The 26,577-nt window shown below is 43.5% G+C and overlaps 1 protein-coding gene across 5 annotated transcripts in view; it reads right to left on the bottom strand.

The window, feature by feature from the left end:
• PDE4C (phosphodiesterase 4C) overlaps nt 1-26,577 on the bottom strand; it is a 1,009,779-nt gene that overhangs the window by 740,913 nt on the left and 242,289 nt on the right. For all 5 annotated transcript variants that reach the window (XM_078670885.1, XM_078670887.1, XM_078670886.1 and 2 more), the window contains one exon: nt 9,525-9,754. In XM_078670885.1, the coding sequence (XP_078527011.1) occupies nt 9,525-9,754 (230 nt within the window). The remainder of the gene's footprint in view (nt 1-9,524; nt 9,755-26,577) is intronic.

Here is a 26,577-nt window from a genome sequence, read left to right as displayed (position 1 = left end):
ATTCCCTGCAGCCCTCCTGGTGTCATACCAAGCGCGCTTCTCCTGACGGTCCCTTTCTTGGACCACCTCTCTTCCCACTTATCTAGTGCCCTCCATGTCCTTATTCCAGTGATCAGTTCCCTTATGTGCGTTTTCAGCCCAATCGTTCTCCTCTCATCTAGGTCTCGATCTGTGTAATGTAGCCTGTGGTTACCCTGTAATGCTTTGGTTCTTGACAGGTCCACCATATATTTGCCTGCTAGTTCGACTAACTTCTCATGGATTGCTCTCGCTTTTCGAGTGATGTCCTTTGCCATATACAGTATTTCATCCTGCTCATACATTTCCATTCTTTCTAAAGGCAGGGTACCATCTATCATGTCATCCAGGTCTGACCTTAAGCTGGCGACATCGAGTCTCTTAGCTTTTATCTCAGCTCGCAATATGTCTTTCGAAGGGGGCTCACTGGTCTCCCTACCATCCCAACTCCGAGCTCTACGTTTGGGCTCGGGAGAGTTAATGAGTGCTCTCCCTTGCTCCCATCTCTCCAGGTCCCATGCTCGGCCATCCGATCTTGGAAGGTGATGGAACACGGGCCTGTTACCCCCACTCTTGCTCTGCCCACTCTCTCCTGCTTCTCTCCTTTCACCGTACGCCTCTCTGTTATTTTCCCTCTGTTCGCTACTCTCCCTTTGCCTAGTATCGCTCAGTATCCGATACGATCCTTCCTGGTTCCCCATATTCCCTGGGCTGCGCTCATTTCCGTCATCACAGGGACTATGGTGCGACCTCTCACAACTCCCATTCTGTTCTCTGGTGCCGGGCACACAGTGTGGACACTTAAAGCTGTTTCTGTACTCTTGCGCTCTCCTCTCCCCTTCACTGAGTATTGGGCACGCCACCCCTCCACTCCCGGGGCCCCCGTTTTCCAGGTCTGTTCTATCCCCACTCCGGGCCCAATGGGTGACTCCCCTACTATCTCTCTCTCTACAGTCCCACTCCGGGCTGCTCTCCCCAGCCCCGCAGTGAGTCCGAGCTCTGCTGTCCTGACTTTCCCTTTCAGCTTCTGCAGCTATGATGCTCTTGTGAGCCTCCACTGCCTCATCCCACTTCTTCATGTACTCATTTAGCTCTTGAAAGGATTTTCGTCCAGTTCCCCTCAGATCCGCTGGCCATCTAGGGCCCCCAGGGTCCCCTCCTGGATCCCCTGCTGTGTGCATCGGGGTGCTCCACTCTCTTGGTATCGGCATCTGACTTGGGGAATTAATCGTATCGTTCCTCCTTGCCGTCCCTGCTCTTTCTCTGTCCTTCCGTACCCGTTCTTCCCCTCTTGCTCTCTCTTGGTCATATATCGATATTATAGGACCTATGGTAACAGGTACCTGTAGTGCATCTGGTAATCCGTAGGATGTGGCGCACTCCGTTTCCGGCGCTCTTTGTACCACAAACCTCCCGACTACCTGTTGCACCTGACTAGGCTGGGACAGCTCTTTCTTTGCCTCAGGATCCCACTCTGAACTGGGAAGCGGTCTATGCTCTCCTGCATTGCCCCCCTTTTCTCCTTCACTATGCTCGACCTCTCCCCCTGCTCTATTATACGGGGGTGGCCTGTCTGTCAATAATCTGTTTATCAGGCTGTCCTCTGTTTCGCTCTCATCATCTTCTTCTAGGGGGCTTTTATTTCCAGGCACCTCTAACACCGGGTACAGTTTATTTACTTCCATGTTATGCACTCTCCATCTTTTAGCATCCGCATCCCACCTGGCATCCTGCACTGCCCTTACCGATCGTTTCACCCTTTCTTGTCGTCTGTTCATATTCTTTTCATGCGCTGCCCTAATCCATGCATCAAGGGCTTCAAACTGGGTCGGTCTAGGCAAGGGTCTCATTGAGGTCATGACTGATTTTAATCGATGTAACACCTCTAATCTGAACGTCCCGTACTTCGGGAACGTCAGTTCCTCATTTCCTTCCGTAATCTTACTCCACTCTGATATCCAAAGGATCGTATGCAGCCCAACATTCACTGCCATGTAACGAGCCGGCGTACCCTCCGGCGGGGCTTCTTCCCCTTCATACGATCCCCGCTTCTCTTTTTTAAACACCGCTCTCAGCCATTTAAAACACTTCATAATTATGCGCACAATATCCAGCCTCGCTACTCTGTTTACTTCCTGATGACAATCCACCAATCCTGTCGCGGCTTTGCTAACTTGGCCTATCGCAGCGCGGTCTTTCTCCGGTCGGCCAATCACAGAGCGACACTTTCTGACGTCTTTGCTAGCTGGCCTATCACAGCGCGGTCTTTCTCCTGTCGGCCAATCACGTCGCGACACTTCCTGACGTCACTTTTCTCCGCTTCGCAGCAGCACCCCTCCTTTCTCAACTCGTCTCCCGGTCATGCATGCGTCCCATTCATACACCGAAAAATGACTACTTCCGACCAAGCGGTCACTTCCCTCGACTGTACGTCCACAGTCTATATGTAATTGTCAACACAACTGACGAAATGTCTATCGTCTCTCTGATAGGTTGCTTACACACACAGTAACTTCCGACCAGCGTCCGTTACTCACGCACTCACTCTTACGTTCCCCCTATCTCGGTCTTTCGGGTGATCAATGGTACCTCATGACCCCCTTCACACTATTTGACAATTACTCTGGGTGTCCGATACACCCGAACCACTTAAGCTCTCCTTGAACTTAAGATTTCCACCGGTTGCGCGCGCTCACAACCTGTTCCACAGTCACTCTACAGACATTCAACTCCGCCAGACATTACAACATAGATACAATACAAAAACACCGCAATCTAACACGCATGACCCTTTATACTCACTCTCGACCGATACTGCTGCTTTTTCTGTCTCACGTCATCCGGATCTTCTTCAGCGGGCGGTTCTTCCGATCATCGATTTCTAGGGGCCTTGGGGTAAACTAACCTGGCCTAGGTCACCGTCCTCAAGAAGGCAACCATCCTCTATAGCTACCAACTGGAAGGGCGAGATTTTGATCGATACCTTATCACTATTGATCTAAACCCCGATCTGGTCGACTGAACCTTTGTTGCCTGTCATTGAAGGAAGAAAGTGCCTCTCTCCCCAAGTTAGTTCACCCAATAAAGGACCCCGCTCCAAAAGATCACAAACAACTTCTAGCTTTCAAAAGTTTATTGTAAGGATAGGATAAGCTGCAAATACAGACATCTCAGAATGAGATTCACGAGATACACAGGTCCAACTACATACATGTGCTCTCTGAAAGCCCTCAGACGAGCAACGGAAATTACCAATACAAGTTCTAAGAATAATAAAGCTATCAGCATTGACGCATATCTCTCCTTCATTTAAGTTGGAGGAAAACACACAGGTTAGGCTGTCCCTACCCTGCTCTAGATGGTATCCCTACTTAACCAAATCCCAACCTAACAAAGGTGTCAGCAGTGAATGACCCCCAAGGGAAGTCACTCACTCTAAGTCTCTTGGTGAAAACCTATAGTTCTCCAGTCATGACCCCTCTCTGCCTACCCATCCGCTCTCTAAAGGGTCCTCAGGTATCTGCTCTAACTCCACCCAGGGGTGCTGTCCCTAATACAAAACAGTCAACAACATTTGAGACGCCCCTCATGAGACGCCCCTCACGTGGTGTAGCTTCTGGCTTTTTCCATGCTGCTTTGTATTGGGCCTCATACGTTGGAGTTGACCTTGCTTCTCAGACTCTTCTCCGGCCCGCTGATACCCCTTAAAACATTCCGGAACCCTCCTCCATGTCTGGGCCGTCTACTGAACAGACCTCTATTCATATTATTTATAATCGGATCCTCCCTTTCTCTTGCAGACAGACATCTGCAGCCAAGAACCCAACTCTCATAGACTTCCAAAAAGGTTTCGCAACATTTCTCGGCCCAGACATGTACGTGTAAATCAATGTTAAAACATTTCAGGCCTACAACATTTCTCATAATGATTATAGCATTCAACTTCTTCATTAATTAAAGCATGTTAATACTCTTATTCTATTATTCAGTAAACACATCTATAAATCATGGCCCATTAATGCAATAGCCAAAACATTATTTCAATCTATGTCGTGAAAAGAAACACCTTCTAGCTCTGGCCCTGAGGCCTACCACATTCTGCGTTTAACCACATGCCATCTTACATTTTAGCAGCTACACGACATGGATTCAGGAATAATCACATCTAATAAAATCATATAGTGTCAAACATTTCTGTATTAGTTCCACTTCTACTTAAATCTCTACATTAGCTATACATTCAGAATATTATTGCAGATACTACTAGCACTCATGGCATTTCTCCTCATGATTTGTGCTTACTACAGGTAAGTGTGATGCACTCATACATTTAGGTCAGTTTGCGCTCTCTCAGAGGCATCAATGATAACAGAACAGCGCCTGAAAACGAGTAATTGAACTCCAGCTTCGAGCAATGTCCTGTGACAGACAGGCCCATGGCAGAGAAATGCCAGCGCCGTGCCCTTAAAGATGAAAAACAGCGCTGTCACTCACAGACATAGCGCTGCCTGCCATGTCACACAAAGTGCAATGCAAATCGACCAATGTGAAGCCAGAAAACATAAGACCTGCCCCAGCGTCGCCACACGATCACTCGGTGTGTTCTTGTGCACATTCATTTTGTCACTCTTCCACAGTCCTTAGATTGCGCTGCTAATCAGGGCACATGGTCTAAAAAAAGAAGTGGGAAGACTCTCCAAGTTAGGTAGCATCACAGGAAGTGACATCACGGCGTGTGGCATTGTAGGAAGTGACATCACAGGAAGTGACATCATTGCACGTGACAGATTTCTTTACCCAAGGATTGACAAACTAACTCTGCTGCCAGCCTAACCAAGTGCAGCACATTTCCATGTAGAGGTGATTGCTTGAGCTGCCTGGTGGTTAACACATTTGATGGAAAGATCTGTTTTTGTCTAGTCCTAGTTTTGACTTAAAGTAGCACACAGGGTTAATGCACCTCCTGCCAAGCACATCATGTAACATGCAGATTGCAGATTTTATTTTATGTAGATAGGTAAGTAAGTGGGTTACTGCTTCGAACACAAAGATCCTTTTGTTACACACAGTCGCATTGTAATCCTTCTAGTATAGCACAGTGAGCTCTAAAGGATGATATGTGACTCCTACACCCAGTAACCCTCAACAGAGGCGGCTCCTCTATCGGGGCGTTTGGGCACTGCCCCCTGCTTTCTCGCCGTGCGAGAAGGCAGAAACAAATGGTAGTTATTGCCGTAATAACTACCATTTGTTTCTGCCTTCTCGCACGGCGAGAAAGCTGAAGTTCCTGGTTGAGAGTGGGCGGTGTTACTCGAGGGCAGGGGGGAGTGGCTTGCCCACTGTTGTTAATACTGTCTGTTTGGGCAGCCTGAGGCCGCCCAAACAGACAGTATTAACAACAGTGGGCAACTTTTACGCCCCAGACTTTGAAATGTCACCAGTCGCCACTGACCCTCAATGTCTTGTGTAACACATTCTAAGCAATGATTTACAAACTTGTGTGATTTATTGTCAATATAATGTGCATGTGTGCTGTAATGTGATCTGACACCCTATATTGGGATGAATAGCGCTGTAAAACAAATACAGAATAATGGTATTTAAATTATTTTGCACTGGGACAGAGCAACACAGCTGACATTCTTACAGTGCATGAATAGCTAATATATATGGGGGTCCCAACAAAGTTAAAGTCGTGCCTCTCTAATGCGCCTTTGAAGTGCTAAGACTGTTCCCATGAGGCACAGGGTCGGACTGATTTGCATATGGCCATGTCTGAACTGGGGTGGCAGAGTGGGCTAAAGAACGGTGATGGATTAAACCCAGATCAGTTGACTGGGGGTGAGTGTTTGATTTTCTCAAACGCTCCGTCCTTCATCCCCTTTGGTATCGCTTTGTTCGCCCTAAGTGTGGCAGGGTATGCCCAGACGTGGGTCCCTTGCTCACTTGGCCACTGGATTCAAGATAGCCTGGCTGATGAGGATTATGAATCCGAAACCGGTCCCAGGATGCTTGCTTCCGGTCCAGGGAAGGCATGGCTTGGCAGTTCTGGCTGGACTGTTCCCATGAGGCACAGTGTCAGACTGATTTGCATATGGTCATGTCTGAATTAGGGTGGTGGAGTGGGCTAAAGAATGGTGATGGATTAAACCCAGATCAGTTGACTGGGGGCGAGTGTTTGATTTGCTCAAACGCTCCGTCCATCATCCTCTTTGGTATCGCTTTGAAGTGCTAACAAGCTGCTGCTTTTGTTTCCCTTCCTCTGCTTTTACATCTAAGTGTGAGGCTACAGGCAGCCCCCATGCTAAATGGGCCCTTAAGTTCGGCCTTTGTTATGGCCGAGGTGGAGTCTCAAACGACAAAACCCCCCTCCCCGTCGGCACGTTGCTGCTCAGAAGGAAAACAGAGAACGAGCAGGCGCTGCTGAATGTATCCCGGTGGCATATTTTAGAGTGTGGCTCAACTTTTGGACGGCGTCCACTCTGTGAAAAGAGTGGGTGGACACTGTCCACCCGTGTGTACCCCTACTCGAGTCCTGCTGCTAATGGGTCAACAAGTAAACGATGTAGCAAAATAAAACAATAATTTCAGATTTATTCTGTTGCCATTGGCTTCCCGTGTGAACTAAGCTGATTGCAATACATGCTTTTAAATGACAAGACCAGTGAAACACAACATAGCCGGGTGACGTCTTGGGCCGTCAGGGGGGGGGGGCTGAGTTCCTTGTGAGTACCCTTGGCCCCAGCCCTGCCCGATCTGGAGTATGGGACGGTGACAAGAACCGAGACTGGAAAATGAATGCTGATGAAACTGTAGAAGCCAGGCTGCATGTTTGATAATGATGTACACAGAAACGTTATTGCATCAAAAGCCCACCCTTCCTAAAATTCGTTATTTATTGATAAAGCAATGAGGACGTTAATGAATGTTCTAGATCACGGGGACTCGCAAACATTTCCTCAGGGGCCAAGATGTTTGATTGGTGAATTGAATTGACCAATGTGGAGCCAGAAAACCTGGGATTAATCTTGGCTTCCCCGATTGACCAAATTGTGTGATCTTAGGCGATTGTTTAATTTCATTTTCCCTCCCTTTTCTTCATTATCACATATAAGAGCACCTCGAAATACATGACCTCAGGATGTGCGCTGTAAAAAACCCTTTCCAGTGTTTGATTTAATAAACTATAATGTTGTTCATACATAGTAGAAACCCAGGCCACCCAATGGGGATGCATAACAACTGACTTGCCTCTTACTTCACTATGGACATTGAGGTCAGGATGAGGTGGGTACCATAAATGTTTCTAAATGCATGTCTGCAAACCATCACTTTAAAAAGAATACTTCTCAATGCAATGATATAATCTTGTCTACTAATTTACTAATGTGAAACTGTTCTGCAAGTTCATAAAATACACTTTTTGAGTTTTGAAGAATTTTTCATATTTTTACACGTTTGATGCAAGATGTCTTAAAAAATGAAGGTATCCCTAAAGTTAAGCAGTGCTAATCACCTTTGTTACTTCCTTTTTTTTACCCGCAATTAACATTTAAATACTTGATTGTACATTTATATAACATATTTTAATGTGCCGTGAACAACTACCAGTGCTGCTTTTGACAAGGCGGCCATGCATAAATGTATGACAAGGGTGAAGGGCAATTATCTCGCTGTTAATGCCCTCAAATTAGAGCCCTCACTGTGTTCTTTTTTAAAATGATTAATGCAGGTGCAACATGTTCTAATACTTCTTAACTAGTCATTTAAAGTTGGTAGATAGAGCTGAGACTGAAAATGTCCCAGCTCGTCTCGGAATGTTAAAATCAGGAAATGCGCACATTGTTTTTGAAACGCAAACATCAGTTCAATGTTACTCATATGCTTCTTCAACACCGAAGAATAAAAGTTGTCAAAGTACAAAAAGTAGCTATAATAGTCAATACGTCATGAAGTTGTTATGCTTGTTTTATTCAAGTCTGGCGTGGGAGAGGTTTAAAGGAGGAAAAAGCTGTGATCAAACCTTTGATGTCTCTGAGATAATCTTAAATATTATCTATTAGATGGAAGATAATATTACATAATATCACTATTCATTTCCACTGTACCCAACCTTTAATGTGAAGAAAGCTTTTAGCCTAATCTCGCAGAGGAGTTTTTTTTTCCTTTTCCCTTTAGACACCAGAAACATTAAAATATCAGTATGATGAAATTATAGGACCGGTGATGATATCTGGGGGCCCTATAAGAAATTTGGCACCACCATTTCAACCATACACATTTGTCATTTTCAGTCTGTGTTTTGATATTGAAGGCAGGGCTGGACTGACTACCGGGCGTTTTGGATTTCTGCCGAGCTGGGGGCTGATTTCACTGCGGTGGGGGCTGATATCGTTCATGGAGACCTGCGTGTGCTTCGAAATAATTAAAGCAAAACGAATTTCGTTCAGTACACGCAGGTCCCTGCCCGGTAGTCAGTTCGGCCCTGATTGAAGGCACGGAAATGACCTACTGCTATGCAAAAGCAATAGAGCAGGCCTTGGCTCCACCCCTTTCAACCACTGGCGTTCTTCAGCCAGTTTCAGCCATTGGCTGGAGACTTTATTATCCATGTCTTGGCACAGGTCATTGGAGAATTCATCTCTCACCAAACGCGATTAATGTTTGAGTGTTGGGTTCCACCCCTTCACCAGTGTTGCATTGAACTGCGTAAGGAAATATTTTGCATCCATCTGCCCACTCCTGCTGACGCACTGCTGTGTGCTTTGTTTGATGTGTTCACGGTGCTAATTTGCAATGAACCCTTCCTTGAAGATCTTGCCTCAACCGCTACTTCCTAACAATACACTCCTTGTGTATTCGCAGCAGGCGTAAACCATTCCTGCATGTGACAAAATCCACAGATCAAGTCTTTTTGAATCTAAATGCAGAATTTTACAAAGACAGAAACCATTTAACACAGAAAACGTTTTGAAAAATGGGACGCACAAAATTTCAGAGAATGAATTTACAGATTCAGAATCATCCCTGGCACACCGTGTTGATGCCTTGACATCAAAGCACACACTCAACAATGATGCCTAGGGTGATCAAAAATGCTTTTTGGAAATCAGTAGTTTTGCAATTTTATCAGCTGATGGCAGAGGCAAAATTAATAAGTGTAGGCACAGTAAATGCATTATGCAGCTAAAGGTATGATACACAATTGTTGGCAGAGATTTATTAATTTCTGTATTTGTTAAATTTGTAAAATGTTGGGAACTACATCCAATGTATAACAAAAAATAAACAATTTACAACATCTACAGTCCAAAAAAGGGACTCAATTTTAGGAAGAAAATAAACATAGTAAAGTCAGTCGGTACTCTTAAGTATTGCTCTTACTTTAGATGAACTTTACGTTACACTCATACCTACAACGCATGCCCTGAATCTACCCAACCAATCATTCTCCTGACACTAGGCTTCTGAACCAAAAGTCACCAGAGGGCGTGGCTCTTCCTTACCCGGAGCAATCTGAATCCGAGTCATCATACCCAGAGCCTGGTCCAGTTTCTTCGATGGTGAAGACCACCCTCGAACCTTGCTCCGTGTCCGCCGCTTTCCCATATTCATTGGCCGCCGACTGGCGGTGCATCAGAGGTGGGAGCTGCGGGGCCCCCGAGAAACGCCTCTTGATGGCGCTGAGGGGAGGCATTAAGCAGGAGGTGTTGAGATCGAAGGATTCTCGTGACCTCTGGAAGAAAAAAGAAGATCTATGTTGGTGTTGACCAATCACTGAATAGTAATACGCAAAAAGTTCCAAAATGGAAGGACAACTTTGATCGACCAGAAACTGTTTCAATTATACACAGCCTTAACCATCTTAAAGTGTTTTGTCAATTTTTGCTCAATTACAGTTCATCTATTGAATCCTCTCTCATGAGGATAACATTGATTGAATTTATAATTTCTTGGTGACTTTATTCATTTATTTTAATTAGGCGACAATCATTCAGAATGCACTTTTGTGGTCTTTCAAATTAATTGTCCTATGCGCCGGGAGTGGTGAGCCTTATCCAAAAACACATTGGTTTACGCATCTTAGTAAAAGTAAACAATTGGCCTTTGGCGTTGTTTCATCACAGACAATTTACAAATCAAATTATTTAACTAACAAATTTCAGCCCAGAGAGTAATACTCTGTAAATTAAATATCGATAAATCCATTACTAATAATAGTGCCCAAATCAAGCACCAAGGGGTGACTTCTCTCAGTATATCACTATTACTTTCAGTAGGTTTATTGATGTTTCAACTATCTTTGAAATTGAAATCTTCATCAGGAGTGATTTGGTTTCTACTTTGCTCTCATGAAAGCCATTTTTTGCAGGACACACCAGTCTGACCAGAGGACAGAACATGCTTACAATAACGAACTGCAAAAATTAGGACAGTTATTAAACCACATACATTGACTGCCTTATTTAAAAAGTGAAGCTGTGAAAGTGCGATGGAAACCAGAGAACAGGATTAAGTGTAGCGTAAGCAAATGGCTCTATTTAATCTTTGTCAGTGTGTTTTCTGATCATTTCAGCCTTACATAGCCAGGCATTGTTCCCATAATGTTCATTAAATATTTTCATTCAATAAGGAAAAGGTTCACATTACTTACCAAAGATAATAATTATATTAATGAATAATATTGGGAAGAATTCTAGTGGCAAAGTAGTATGAAGTTGACTACTCTACAATTTTACAAGGTTGAACAGATTGGCCGAAAGGCCCAACGTTGCAGAAAAAACAAACTTCAAGCTATTTATCTATAATTTTTTCCAATTAAAGGTGTGATTTGCAATGTTTTCTCCCCATAACCCCATTTTTGGAAAAAGGAAATCACATGCAAGTCTATATAAACGACAATAACTTTGAAAAAATTCTGATGTTGCAAGTTGCTATAAGCAAACTGCACTAACTTTAAACACACAAATTGATGGTTAAGCACTTCCTAATAACCTGTCCCAAATACTCACTTTATCACACTCGTCTTCTTTTTTCACACACAGCAATGCACTGTATCTTTCCACACAACGTACCAAGTGCCTGTTACGAGCAGACCTAGTCGGTAAAACCGAAGGTTAGGGACCCTTGATGAAAGTTTGACTACAAGGACAACCTCCCTCCGCCCGTGGGGCCTATATTAGTACACCCTGGGTACCATTGACTAGGCAAGTATTCTCTGCCTCCGAATGCCTAAATAATTTTATAGTACATGATTGATTTTTTGAGCTAAGATACAAGTCAAAGGGGGAGCATTTGAAAAGCTATCCCGCCCTGACGAATGCCTCGGACTGTGTTCGGACATAGAATAGGCAGAAACGTGTTGCCCCATAACGGTCATTAGACCATTAAAATCCCAATTGCCCCTTAATATAGTCTTTTTTAACCTGTCCAATCCGCCCCGCTAATAAAGGGAAAACTTGGGAGAGGATAAGGAATTTTTATTGTTAGCTCCACTGACTAATCATATACAAAGAGCTCCCTGGAATATGGTTGAGTACTCGTCAGACATACTTATGACATGTTTTACAGAGAATGGAAATGTTCATGAATTTCAAATATATATATATATATATATATATATATATATATATATCATGGGGAATACATATTTAAAATTGTGCGAGCATGTAGATCTAAAGTTAGAAAATTTAAGAAGTATGCAGTAGTTCACTGCTGTGGTTCACACATTACACTAACTAGAGCAGTGGGTTTCACTAGTCAAATGTGGCTGCACTAGTTACATGGCAAAGCGGTTGTCCTGGTCGCAGCATTTGCCCAACGGAACACACTTCGTTAAGTGGAGCACTTTAGACAGGTGCCCGATAGGAAGAAGTTGACACTCAAGAAAATAACATATCAAATTTTCAGCTAGGGTGGTAAAAGGTGCTTTTGGCTGATCGGGTCCCTTTCCTCAAATGGCCTCAGGACCTACCCTATGGTGTAGGTATATTAAGTTTAACCCACGAAGTGTGCTGTTCCCAACAGTAGGAATGAAGAAGGGGAGAGTAGCTCCTATAAGGAGCAAGGGCCCTCATACACCCGAGGGGTGTCATGCTTCACCATCGGACAGCTCCTCGTTTGGCCGGCGCTGCAATGCCCAACGGGCACTGTAGAGGGGGCTCGTTGACGGAGATCTTTTTTTTACCTTAGTCTTGGCCGTAGATGAAGAGGGTGTGTGTAGGGCGTGAGGTGTATATACAGTGTGAGTAGAGTGTGTGGATTAAAAATAACTACGGGTGTCCGCTGAATCAACTTTAATTGACGGGTTCCATGTCATGATTAAAAACAGTGGTACTTGAACGTTGAGAGTCTAGTAATCTCATCAAGTTTTTAAGTGAGGATGATGGTCATTCTAAGACCTGAAATCTAGAAACCTACAAATGTGTGAGCCCAAAAATATGGATCACCCTCTCCACATTGCGTGAAGTACTTCTTTATTTTCAGGAAAAGGAGATACTCAGTTTCTGCCTGGATAGCAATATATTCTCAGAACAATTCTAATCCTGTCTAAGTATCTTGGAAGCCTTTCTCAATATCAGATTGAATCTTGTTCCGCCGCTGTATGTCAGCCTCGCTTCTCTTGAACTTCAAGCATTGGCGCCTGTAATTGACTTCCCGCGTCTCCTTGGCAGCGGGGGATAAGGTGCTGTGTGTAATCACTTGAGCGAGTTGCAGATGAAACCCAACTGCACTTATGTGAGCTCAGAAATCCCAACCGAGCTGGACTTTCAGCGACAGGGATGTTCTTTTCAACAAGGTACATTGTTTTTAGACCACAGCGACACAGGAGCAGCTTTCGAGGTGCAGTTTACTTGTGCGGTGTGTAAGACACGCGTGTACAGAGTTATGTCGCTACCCCAAACCATAGAGCCTGCAAAATATCTGAAAGCAGAAAGTCCTGTCCTCAAGAGGGTCAGCTGGAGCAGGGACAGACTGACATTTTTTAGCTTGAAACTATAAAAGCTGAGCACTTCCAACAAAAACAAGCATTTGCAATGCAATAGGGCTCGCATTTATGAGAGTTGGAGCTATTGGCATTGTAAATGGCAATGCCTTTTATTTATGTGTTTTTAAAACAGATAAATAAAAGGCCTTGTCATTTACAATAGCAATGGCTTAAACTCTCGCAAATGCGAGACCTATCGCATTGCAAATGCGTGCTACAAAGATTTTAAAAAAGCGTTAGGAGAGAGCGTGTCTTGTCTGCAACAGCAGGCAGGACTACGCTATTTGAGAAAATAGTGCTCGGAGGATGTAATTAAAGCCGACCAAGCAACAACCCACGTAACGGGGGGTGTCACCATGGGAGAATACAGAATAAGACAAGGCGGTGCTAGGGAGGGACTACTAAGCCTTTTGATCAATGAACAGCCACAGTTTACAGTGGACAATGACACAAGCCAATGAAAAATGTGAGCAAAGAGTGGGCGAAGCTTCAAGTACCTTCCTCAATAAAGCATGTCTTACATGCGCTGCCCAGGCTCGACCTAAAAACTCAACTATCCGGGATTTATCTGTTACAGGGAAGGATTTCCAACTAGTCGCTAAGATCTTTATTAGGGAGTCTGGTAGCAGGCACAAGGCTCGCATCCACGCCGTGTTTAAGGGTGATCTGGGTAAAACTACGGAATTCTACTGTTACTAACCATGGTGGACATGGCCCTTCTTAGGGGAAAATACTCCAAAACGTATAGCTTTTTCCTCCTACTCATTGCTGACTCTATCAGCATGACCATAGGAATCTGGGCACCTACACCCTGTACTGCAGAGGGAAGGTGCATGAGCCCACCTTGCCCGCATGGGGCAGATGTGCTCAAAATGGGCTTAGGTGCCACACCTCTGTGCGCTCTGTAAACAGGTGCACCACTTGCCCAGGGTGGGCCCAGCATTGGCTAGTAGTGAGCCCACCAGATAGCCTGTCAACACTGTATCAGGCCTGTCGTAGCAGGCCGGTGGGGTGTCATTGTGCCCCAGCCTATGTTGGCATCACTTTCGCCTCAGCTGACCATGCATGGGTCGTCCCACTCCATAAGGCCCCCCCCAGGTAAACTCCTTGAACCAGCCCTAACTTAAAAGACACACACCAGCATAACTACGGGTGCCATCCTTATTAGCATGTGTTGTGATATGCTTGCAGGGACACAAGACCGGAGAACCCGAACTATGTAGTGCACATTGCCAGAGGACTCTGTCTTGCACATGGAGTATAACTGCCCATGAAGGGGACCATGTGCCCTTTCTGAATAGTGGCTGGCCTGGGTTAAAGACCTGCTGAAATGTGCTACCGTATTAAATGTACTCAACAAGGGTCCGTCTGCGGGTCTCCTGGTCTCCCGGAAATCTCAGAGACATCAAGATCTCCCATGAGGGATCTACACCATCTGTCTGTGACATCTGGAGAGCGGTGTCCTCTCATGTGGCCACATTGGCTCCGCAATCCAATCGGGTAGCACAGTGTGAGCGTGTTTTTTTTTTGTTGTTTTTTTTGTAGAGTTTTATATAGCGCGAACTAGACCCGAACCAAATCAGGTATCAGAGCGCTTTACATAGCACAAGTTACGTTTTACATGAGGACACACACTTTCATTTTTTTTTAGGCACGGGGAGATTAAGTGATTTGCCCAGAATCACAGGAGGTTTTGGCGTCGTTACCGAGACTCGAACCCAGATCTCCAGGTCTGAGGTCGAGCGCCTTAGCCGTTAGGCCAACTCCTTTCCTTTTGTGTAACTAAGACTTGTGTCTGGAGACTGGCTCGTCTAGTGCGGAGCCTCAGAAATCGTGCCAGTATCTAAAGTGTGTGTTTCCTGTACTGCAGAGACCCAGACACTCATAAACGTCTAGTTGGTGGTGAGCGGATTTACCGGTTGGGGGACCCTACGTGGTCTATTTCATCGTCTGTGCCACATCTCTCTCATGCAACAAGCTGACTACATGCTCTTTGCTTGCCGTGTCCCATTCGCAGAGTGCGATCCTCTGAGGTGGGGGTGTACCTGCATTAGTGCCTCTTTGTACCTTGTGTGGCATTGCTGAACTTGTGCCTGTGTGTGTGACCAGACTGGTCTGGTGCAGCCTGTATCATTGTGCACCGGACAGTGTGCCTCCTTTCCAGGGAGGTACGGAATTTGCAACTCTTCTCTGTGTGACCGGAATGGCCTGGGGTAACCCATCTCAATGTGCACTGGTCATTGTGCCTCATTTCCATGGAGGTGCAGAATTTGCGACTCTTCAATATTGGAGACCTGAAGTGTCTGGTGCAACTCAAAGCAACGCGCACCAGACGCTGTGCCAGGATTGCCTGGGCACGACTCAGATCATCATGTACCGCTTCGGGTGCCTCTTCCTATCAAGAACCTCCCCTGTGTTACTCCCCATTCATCGGTTGTTCCCTTTTTGACCCTCCTCGCGGTGGGCCAACTGTCCTCTCCACACCTGGCCCCTCCCGAAGACATCTTGGTGCCAGGTAGTAGCAAGAGAGAGATTGACTGTGTTGAAGGAACACTTCTGAGACAGTTCAGAGGCGGGTCAAGAGTAGGCCTGGCAGTGAACTTCGCTCCGTTCGTGGAGTTTTCTGCACTCCGCGAAGTGCAGAAAACTCCTCTTCGTGGTGTGCGGCAGAGTTTTTTCCCCGTTCGCAATCGCGAACGGTAAGTTCAAAATCGCGAACGGTAATTTCTACCGGAGTGGCAGGAATACCATCAGCACAACCTGCAGTTCGCACTGCACTGTGGAAAGTTTTTTTGTAACTTCGTGGTGTTCTGTGGAGCAAAACTCTGCAAACTACGACCAGGCGTGGTCAAGAGTCTGCGTGACTCTATTGTGTTTTGAGACCTATGAGTGAACTTCCTGAGAGGTTGCTAACCTTACCTTGTTTACATCTACCTCCTAATTAAAACTTGCTACAAATCCCCACCTGCTTCCGGAGGACCGAGACTAAGTGTGACTTTGGCCGCGTGTGGCCTTGTATTTGGGAGGCGGGGCTGGTTATCTTCCATAGAACAATCTGGGTGAACCAGAGGGTGAAGGGAGGCTGTGGCCACAGAGTGTGCAGTGATCCATTAACCTCCAGGGTACCAGTAGCACCGCATTAGGGTGCTGAGTGCGTAAGTGTGCAAGAGTGCTCCGTACGGACTGGGCTGGTACCTGTTGCAATGTGTAGCTGTGCGGTGTGAGTGTGTGTGAGTTTGGATGACAGTCTGTAGATTGCCTTTGCTTCATAACACTGGCCGGCGGTGACACTTTTTAAGTTTATTTCATTCCAAAAGTACAAAACATTTGACATAGGGTTCACCCGCGAGGCTCTGGCCCACAATGCTGCTAAAAAGTGTTCTATTTTCATGTATGTACAAACTTTGACATTGGTGTGACCTTGGGTGTCCCCTAATGCCAGGTAGGCCTGTATTATCAGGATTGCTAGGGTGGGCATGGGTGGATTGCGTGTTGCACCACATAAGGGGGCTGTCTCACTATTGGTGAGGGGGGTTAGAGTAGGAATAGTCCACAGTGTGCACACTATTGATATCATAATAATACTAGTGAGCCTAGTAATTCTAGTAATATTTCCAAATGTTTTTCATGCCTAAAGTATATGATGCTCATGTTCTAAAGATTGACAACAGATAAAGTGTCTTGAGAAGTTCCAATTTATTCAAATGCGCAGCCAACACGTGTTTCGTCTGTCTGTAAGACAATGACTTCTTTAGGGCTGCAACCCAAAATAATTATAATCAATTCTAAGTGGTGCGTTTACGTGCTGATGGTTATCTACATTAAGCCATAACAAGATGGCGCGAATTCGTTTATTTAATCGCTAAAGTTTAAAGATACACATTTACGAGTTTTACACATTACTATATATAACTTTTAGCGAGGGTAGACACAACTTAGTGAATCCCTTAATAGGGGATCTCGTATATTTAGTTAACGTAAAGTCGTGATGTGACTATTACTAGGGCAGACAACACCATTGCAAAATGGCGCCCGTGAAAATGATGCCATATGCGAGGAACAGTTACCTATATTAAGCCATTACAAGATGGCACTGACGCAGAACGCCACAGTATACGCGACTCGGGATATACTGAATGGTGAGTTTTAGACTGGTGAGAGTATTACGAGAGTCAGTTTCAATATACATATTCATGACGGTATGGCTTAACTTTCAGATACGGACCTTATGGAAATAATATTTGGAGATTGCGAATGAGGAATAGAGAGATATCCACGAGGCTTTATAACGTACATGAGGTGAGATGATTAATTCACGGGATATAAGGTGCCATGTACCAACTTATTCATGTAAGCTGGCCTTTTAGAGTTCGATATGTGACTGACATATTTAATTAACTTTTGTAGAGATGCTTTTACCTCACAACCGTTTGAGGAGAAAATAATTATTTTTGAACCTGGATTGATAACCTTGGATATTGAGAATTAGGAATACTGAGATATTCACAAGACTTTACAACGTACATTAGGTGAGATTATGATTCAAATAAGGGATATAAGGTGCTATATACCAACATATTTATGAAAGTTGGTCTTTCCGATTTCGATATGTGATTTATATATTGAATTAATTTTTGTAGATATACTTTTCACTTCATAATCGTTTGAGAAGAATATAATTATTTTTGAACCCGGATTAAAGGAAATAAAAATAAACATGATCCAGATGTTGGTCTGAATTGACAGATAACACCAATACTTATTTGGTGAGTAGTTATTGATTCTTAGTGACTTATGTTTGAGGCACTATTGATTACTACCTGAAGTTGAACAGTCATCTTACTAATATGGACTTTTTTTGTAGGGTTAGATATATATACATACCTGCATTGAAAATCACTGTTAAATGCAGATGGAATATTGGATAAGTGCTACAGTTATTGACTAGATTACTTGGGATTTCATAGAGTTAAGGGTGAGTGAATTATCTCAGATTATAGATATTATGCAATGCCTGATCTAGCTAACCACACATCATATGGTGATCACAAACCACTAAACTGATGTAATTAATGTAAATAGTTAATGTATACTCTCTCAAGAATACAGAATCACAAATTTGGCGTTTGTTTCTTCTTTCATACTCACACTGATACAGTTGTGAATTAGATTTTGGTTTGAGGGTGTGTCCCTTTTACTTATTTGGATTGCTTCTTTTTCAAACGCATGTGGAAACAAATGTTGATAGCTTATATGTTGCTGTACTTAGAATTGATTATAATTATTTTGGGTTGCAGCCCTGAAGAAGTCATTGTCTTACAGACAGACGAAACACGTGTTGGCTGCGCATTTGAATAAATTGGAACTTCTCAAGACACTTTATCTGTTGTGGATTGAAGATTGGATGATATTGATGATTGATGATCACTACTGATAGAGACATTAATTTGCAGAGTGCTCGGAGGAATATCTTAACATTGACCTTTGGTTTCTTCTGGGGTTGTGGTAACCAATCTCAAATTTCTTCCTGAGCACCAACCTTACTGATTATCATTGATACGGACTTTATACCTATACTTTGCTGTGCGCTCCTATAAACCGTTACCATTTTGCTGTTGTTCTAAAGATTGACGTTGTATGAAGAGTATAAACTTTTATTAGATACATCCTGTTTGAAGTCTCTTTTGTGACGCGCAGTGTATTTATCACGTGTGACTGCTGTACCTTTACTTTACACGTTGCCTCTGAGCTAAGTCTGACTGCTCAGTGCCAAGCTACCCAATGGTGAGCACAGGTTATACAGCGAGTGTTACCACTTGCCTTTGACGGGAGAGGTAGGTTCTGCATCGCTGGGGGATTCCCTTCAACCAATCAGAAAGTGCCGGTTCCAACAAACCCCCACTCTACTCTTCCTCAACCTCCTCTTTTGAAACAGGGTACATTGAAACCTGCAGCATCAACTGGTAATCCCGCTAATGAGTGTTTTAACAATCATTACTTTATACATGTTGTCTTTTATAAGCTTAACTTTACTCCTGATGTGAAGCCAAAATATTATATAATACAAGATGAATTATACTGAAATGACTCTCCAAAATACAGTATTTTATCTATAGTTTTGTTCACCGGTCCCCTTCTACAGAATACACTAAATATTTTATATAATCATTTATAATGTGAAGCATTGGATTGGTTTAATTACTTAAGGTAACATTTTATTTAATGCAACCTGTGTTTAGTATCTGCCTTTGAATTAAACACAGTGGGCATCTCAAAATAATGAAAAACATTAAAATAATGACTATTTAATCCCAGATGCAAAAAACACAAGCTGTTCAGTTTAGCAGAGGTAGATCCCTGTTGTAGCTTTCAATGCTGAGCAAACAGATGCATAACCCTCCTGTAAAGAGGGCAAGATACAGAATGGGGCTCAGAGGGGTAAGCTAGAAAAAAAAGAAGCAATACAGTGCTTGATAAGGGCAGATATGTCACTGGGCAGGTGGTGAGGAGTTCTCACAGGTACTACCTGGAGATGTGAACCCAGACAGTGTCATGAGAGTAAAGAGAGATCCATAAATACTGGTGATGTTAGCAAAGTTGAACTTTGTGAAGATTATTTTTAAATCTTCACTTGCTTCATCAATTTGACAGAGTTCAGGATAAGTGCAGATTTAATAAAACATTGGTGCATGGGAAAAACAAACAAAAGTCTAACTTCAAGCACCACACCAACTTCAGATATGTAAGCGCACTAAACAGGATTGGGCAGGAATATACCCAACAAGAGATGAGCAATTCACAAGCAAAGATATGTCCTAAAAAAATTACCCAATAACAAAGCACAAAAACTCAATCCTCAAACCCCAGTCAAAGCAGGTCTTCTACACAATTCTTCTCTCCCATCAAAGCAATGCAGCCGGTGTTCTCAGAAGTGTTTAATTTGTAAATAAAGAACTGCCAGGTCTCTCGTCAGGAGACCACTGCAGCTTGCACCACCTATTGCCCTCCCAAGGCGCTGCCAATGACAGTATCAACACAACTACAACATCACACTCCTGCCAGGGTGACATTTTAGACTGTTCAAGGACCCCAAAGCTACAAGAATGGCTTGGGAAACAGGTGTTAGCCATTTTTTATCTATATTGAATTAATAAATAACTGTTGTTGTGTGATCGCTAAACTAGATGAACAGTGCCACCATGTGGCAGATTGTCATATGTGCGGGTGTTGACAATTAAGTGCTGGAGATGAGCCCCGGAAAGCACCAGCACAAATTAAGCACCCACTCTCAGTCAATCAAGGATTCTTGGGTGAACTCAAATTAGACAACACTCCCCCATGCGGGGTTTCTTGGACCAAAGAACGTTCCAACTGACCGTCTGCCTACTGATGGATTTCAGGCACTTTTCAGCTATAGTTAATTTATCAGATCAAGCAAATAACCTTCAATCCATTGACGAATGTCTTCCATAATCCACCAAGTGAATGACACCCAGCTCCACACAGGGTTTATTGTGTTAACCAGTCTAGCTTATGACACGGAACCCATTGATGGATATCTTTCAACCAGAAAGCACATACCTCACAATACTCATCCTGACCCCTGAGAGACATCGAGCTCATCCCATCCTCGTCGCCAAAGCTGTGATGAGATGAAGGTCACTTAGAAGTCTGGTAGTCAAGTGATCACAACAAATACAAAAGCAACAAAACCACTGGTGTTTGGTATGGCAATATGTAAGCATCACACAAAGCTACTACCCCGATAGCAGGTTCGTAAACCCTGTTTAGTTACAGCTGTTGCTCGTATGTGCCCCCCCTCTAATGCGACACCTGCTATTCTCGAAGTCTAGCCTTGACGTCTGCCTGGATAGGACGGGCACATCATCGTAACAAGCATCATAGAGCAGACGACTAGGGGCATTAGGTACACACATGAAAATATATAGATATCCCAAAGCCAAGACTTTTATTTTAATTAAACCATTAATTTCCCCATTTATTAAAAGGAGGCAATAACGGCATCAATATAACGATGATTCGGCTGCTGTTTCCCGCTACCCTTAAAGTACTCAAGAGTAATTGTTCCCCGCTGCACAGTATCGAGTGGATGATCAGCGCAGGGGGGTGTAATCCTGCATTCAAGGCACAGACAGAAATGTGGAAGGAGAATAGAGACGTTAATGAGGTTTTCCTGGCTTCTTCACCCCTCCAGCTCTGCATCAGTGAAGGAAAAAGCACAGTAGACTTTGCCCACCCAAGCATGCAGCAGCATTATTATTGATGTAAATTTCACTCACTTGCCAATTCCTCTCTGAACAGGAAGAGATTTGATACTTCACCCCTACCTCCAGGAACACTTTCTCTAGCCTTGTTCTCTGGGGTGTCAGGTTGGTTCAAGAAGGAACCAATGTAGATGCAAATGAGTTCTACTCAGGTTCAATGTATGCATATTTATCTGATGTGGATATCCTAAAAATCTGGAATAGATTCAGACCGCCTGGATCTACGTGAAGCATGTTCATCCTTTCCCCATTCAGTGATAACAGCTTTTTTGACAATTGTCACTATTTTATTTATTTATAAAGTTTTATATAGTCTTGTGTAAATTTAATTCCCTTTACCTCATGACTTGTATAGGAGTTATTTTTAGGTCTCTAGGGCGAAGACGCATAGGGTCTCATTCTGAGTTTGGTGGACGGGTTACTCCGTCACAAACATGGAGAATATTCCATCCACCTTATTACAAGTGCCAAAGAATATTTTTTTATGATCAGGTGTACAGTGGGGGGATGAGAGGTAGAGTTATATATCATTCCACATTGTAACGTACATTATGTTTATCATTTGAACTGAAAGTACTAGTACGCTCGGAAATTTGATCCTCGCCCTCTCCCAGCATCCTCGAGCAGTGGCGTAGCAAGGGGGGTTGGTTTGCCCTTGGTGGCGCGAGTTTGAGGGTGGTGGCCTCCACCCCGCTTTTACTTGCGGCTGTCACGGGGCGGCAAACTCAGGATTCGCCAGCACCTCCGCTCTTACATGCGGCTGCCGTGGGGTGGCAAACGCAAGGACCGCCATGGGCGGCCACGGGTGTAGCTACGCCGCTGTCCTCGGTAGAGCTTTTGGGTGGATATCTGTGGCGTGGAAGGTTTTCTGCACAAAACAGTCAAGCACTAGACCTTGAAACTTGGTGCAATGACTTTACATGATGCTATTATGTTATAGAGCAATTTATTTTTATAAAGCTTTTCCTGACTCCCTTGTAATGTAAACTGTTCTTGGGCAGAATTAATTTGTTCTTATGTGTCAACTTTTTTAAACTGTCCTTACGTAAACTGCTTAGACGCAGTATGACACTGTTCTCATGTAAAGTGCTCCGACGCCCAATGGGTCTTGTTTAGGCTACATAAAACTTTGAAAACAATAAATGTATTATGTTTGCCTCCTGGTTTTAGGTTATGGTGTGCCAGTGTAGATTTTCAATGATTTCAAAGATGACAATTCCCTGTGCAGCCTTCACTACCAGGACATGCCTCATGGAAAAAGGAAGCCCCCATCATCCCGACCCCATCATCCCCCCCCCCCACCATTGCATACTGTGCCCCTGAATAAACATCATTTATTTTAAAGTTCACCTGCCTGGGCTTTAGAAGAGCCTCCATGGAAACCACTGGCTGCTGGAATGTCCAGCCAACAAGCATGCCTTGTTGCTTCTAGAGCTCCAGTGATGTGCAAACAGATGTTGTATATAAAGACCCCCTTGAAAACTGGTCATAGGTCCCTTGGAGTTTGACACACAAGCTAACATCATTTGCCAATGATTTGACAGAGATTCTATTCAGTGGCACCACTTCACCAAAACTACAGTGGTAGTGAAGTGTCCTCCTTTGACCTTTCAGGCTTTGACCTTTCAGTGACATCACATGAAATAATAATAAATGACCCATCGCTCAAAAGTGTATATTTATTAAAAAAAACTCATTAACATGTGGATGTGGGTCAGCATCACAACTTTACAGCTAATAAAGCCACTAAAAACTTTAGGCAACTCCATTTTCAATAGGCCAAGAGTTGGATTTTGTAAACCACAGGGGATTGGAATCTGCTCATATCAGTTCCAGGCAATGCCAGAGGGGTCTCAGACTCAGTTGTATCCCCGGCTTCTCCATGAGAAGACCTTTTTCCATCCCATACATGATACTTTTTGCTTTTCATGAAGGTTCATTTACTGGCTGTAGGGGGGCTCTGAATCTTGCACTCACACCAGCTCACTGCCCCAAGCCTCAGGCCCAACAGATTCTAATATTTAGAGGATCAACGCTGCACCTTAAAAACATCCGCCCCTTCAAGAGACATTAGAAGAACCAGCAAGGTGCTCCATTTCACATCCTCTGGATTCTGTGACCTTTGGTTATGTTGATGCCTTACAACAATCCCATGGCAATAGTTTTTGGCTGAAGACACGGAACGCCTTACCTGCCTGCTCTTCTATGTCCTGTAGGGCTCCTGCCACTCCTCGGCCTTCTGCGAGACTGCAGATTTAAGAAACTGCGATAAGAGTGGGACCCGGCCAGTGATCCGAGTAATTGGCACCTAAATGTTTTCGTCTATATTCTAGCTCATTTTGTGGATGACCTTCTGCTTGGAATCAATTTTAATTTTAAACCCCCTCCTTATATTTGATTGGGGTTACCACCCACAAAGAACTAGTACCACCTGCTGAGTGGTGTAATGCAAAACAACGCCCCCCCTGAAGAATTGGATGAGGATCCCTAAATTTCCAACATTTATCAGATATTAATTCAACTTCAGGGGAATAGGGCACCTCCTGAAGGGTTGAGGACCCCCGGAGGATTGGGGTTCCAACCCCCACAGGGTCTACAGTGGTCCTCGTTATACTCCTGGACCTCCCTCTAAACAAGTCCTGCTCTACTGACGTCAATGGATCATCCTTTAAACATATAATTTCCTAAATGGTTCTCAAGCTAGGGTGTAGCCGAGTTATATAGATCAGAGGGTAGGTAATCAATAACATGGGATTGATTACATTGGAAGTACCAGTTAGTGTCATGCAGCTTTGGCCAGCCAAAATGTATCCGGGATGTGGTCAGACCGCATCACGCGTAGTAATTACAGAGCGCGGTAAACATTGAACAACTAGTAATGTATTTCCTCAGGGACCCCAACAGACAGGAGATACTCGTGATCAAGGCCAAAGTATAATCCGAGTGAGTCCTTTATTCTAAATTCCATATCTTGATTCACAGAATGAGGAACATTGAGTTTTAACGTTTTAAAGTGAATTTACCATGTTATCAAATCTGGTGTGGGAGGTTTAGGGTTAAAACAACAAATGCAGAATGTGGGGAGGAGAAAGGCCTCACAACAATCCAGCTAATAAAGTCACTAAATCAATAACAGGTAAATAAGTAGATTATGTGTGTGGCATTTTGTGTCATTTTGTAACATAAATTTCCGATTGGGCCCAAGAGTGTATGGTACATGTGAAAAATAGGCAATACCCTGAAATGTCACTATTGTTTTAGGAAAATGCTATATTATTTTGCCAGATCATACCCCAAGAGCTGGAAAAAACACTGAGAGGGTCAGAGGACTAGTGAGATGCAAATTATATCTGTTAAATGAACAAAGAACCAAGTTACATACTTTGTTAAGTCCAATTACACTTTTATGGCAGTACTAAGGGCATTATTTAGAAATTATCTGGGAATATTGCTACCTAGAGCCACTAACTGATGATAAATTGCTCTGAAAATTAAATGTGTCACAAATGCAAAATAAAATGGCTGATAGCAATATTTACACAGAGCAACTCCACTGGACATCTTTCTGTTCACCCCCATTATTGGCTACTATTTTAGGGTGGACCCGCACCGGATCCTGAAACTTTTCTTTATGGAAGTCTTTCTCCTTTCAAGCTGTCCACTGAGATTTCAGATTTTCTTCTGCTAAAATGAGACTGATCCAATGAATGATTCTCCTTGCTTATGACGTAGAAATTGATAAATGAACCAATCAATTCTCCTTATATAGGTGTGATCTAACCCCCAACTCATGGTTGATTGAAGATGCTGCAATAGGCGGTCACTATAGTTATTGTAAAAGCACGGTACATTCCAGCATAACCGATTCTCGCTTAAGCGACTTCTTATAAAAACATTACTCAATGATCTGATAACAAAGAGCGGTACTTGCAATAAAGTTGCACATACTTGAGATTTCGGAGTGTTTTTCTCAGTGATTCATATGGGATCTACTCAACATACGCGGAACTATTCAGAGATTTTATGTTATTTCTTTGAATTAACCAACTTCTGTAAAATGATAGGCACTCGCCTGGAGTCAGGAGGATATTAACTGGCAGGAAGCTAAGAGGAACTTTATACAGCAAAGCCCCCAAAACAAATTTTGTGTTGAAAATTGACAAGAGCTCAGCGCCAGATAACTTTGGGCCCATAGGGTTTCAATATAAACATATCAGCAAGTGCAACGAGATGCAAACAGTGTGCAATCAGAATATCCCATGATATTCTCATGCGTAATTTTTGTGAAATTTCACACTTTTCAGAGTTTATTCTTCGACGGTTGGCTGCCTGTTGCAATCTGTAGATTACGACTCGGGTATAAACTTCATGCAAGATACTGCCTCTCTGTATTTGCTTGTGAGCACTTTGCAAATATAGAAGTAGATGCACATATGGTGGGGTAGGGAGGGAGGATGGTGGTGGCATGGGCAAGGCTGCATACTTAAGAAGGAGACTAAAATGGTTCACAGGGTAGTAGCTTTTATTCTGGTATTTATCAGCTAGATTCATCAAAGACCCGTTTTGCGAGTCTTTAATAGCGATTCATAAGGAATCGCTATTAAGGACTTGCAAAACGGGATTCATGTAGGAATTGCAATAAATATTGCGATTCCTACATCTTCCTTATTTGCGATTAGCAAATTGCTAATCGCAAATAAGGAATAACTCCCCATTCATTCCTATGGGCCTACAGGCCCATAGGAATGAATGGGGAGTTATTCCTTATTTGCGATTAGCAATTTGCTAATCGCAAATAAGGATGCGATTTCAAGGGTGCCAGGGGTGTCCAAAGGACACCCTGTAGCACCCCTGAAATGCAACATTACACAGGTGTTGCACACACACATGTCCAAAGGACATGTGTGTGTGTAACATGCAACAGAGAATAATGCACTAAAGTGTTTTTTTCTATTTTTTTCGCTATTTACCACGAAGTCTGACTTCGTGGTAAATAGCGGCCAAATATTGCGAATTCGCAATTTTAAATTGGTTAATGAATTGCATTTAAGGAATCTCAAATAGAGATTCCTTAAATGCAATTCCTCGCTAAAATGCGAATTCTGTAATAGTGATTTTTGCATTTGGGATGATGAGTCCCAAATGCAAAAATTGCGCTCGCAAAGGGCCAGATTCTGAGAATCTGGCCCTTTGCGAGACGATTTTCGTTTCATGAATCTGGCCGTTAATCTTACTTGAATTGCGAAGAGATGTCCTTACTCAACCTAGCGAAGTCTGTCTAGGCAG

The sequence above is a fragment of the Lissotriton helveticus genome, chromosome 12 (genome assembly GCF_964261635.1).
Source record: "Lissotriton helveticus chromosome 12, aLisHel1.1, whole genome shotgun sequence".
Taxonomy (NCBI): Eukaryota; Metazoa; Chordata; class Amphibia; order Caudata; family Salamandridae; genus Lissotriton; species Lissotriton helveticus.
Note: the sequence above shows the minus strand (reverse complement) of the source record. Positions and strands in the feature narration are given on the sequence as shown.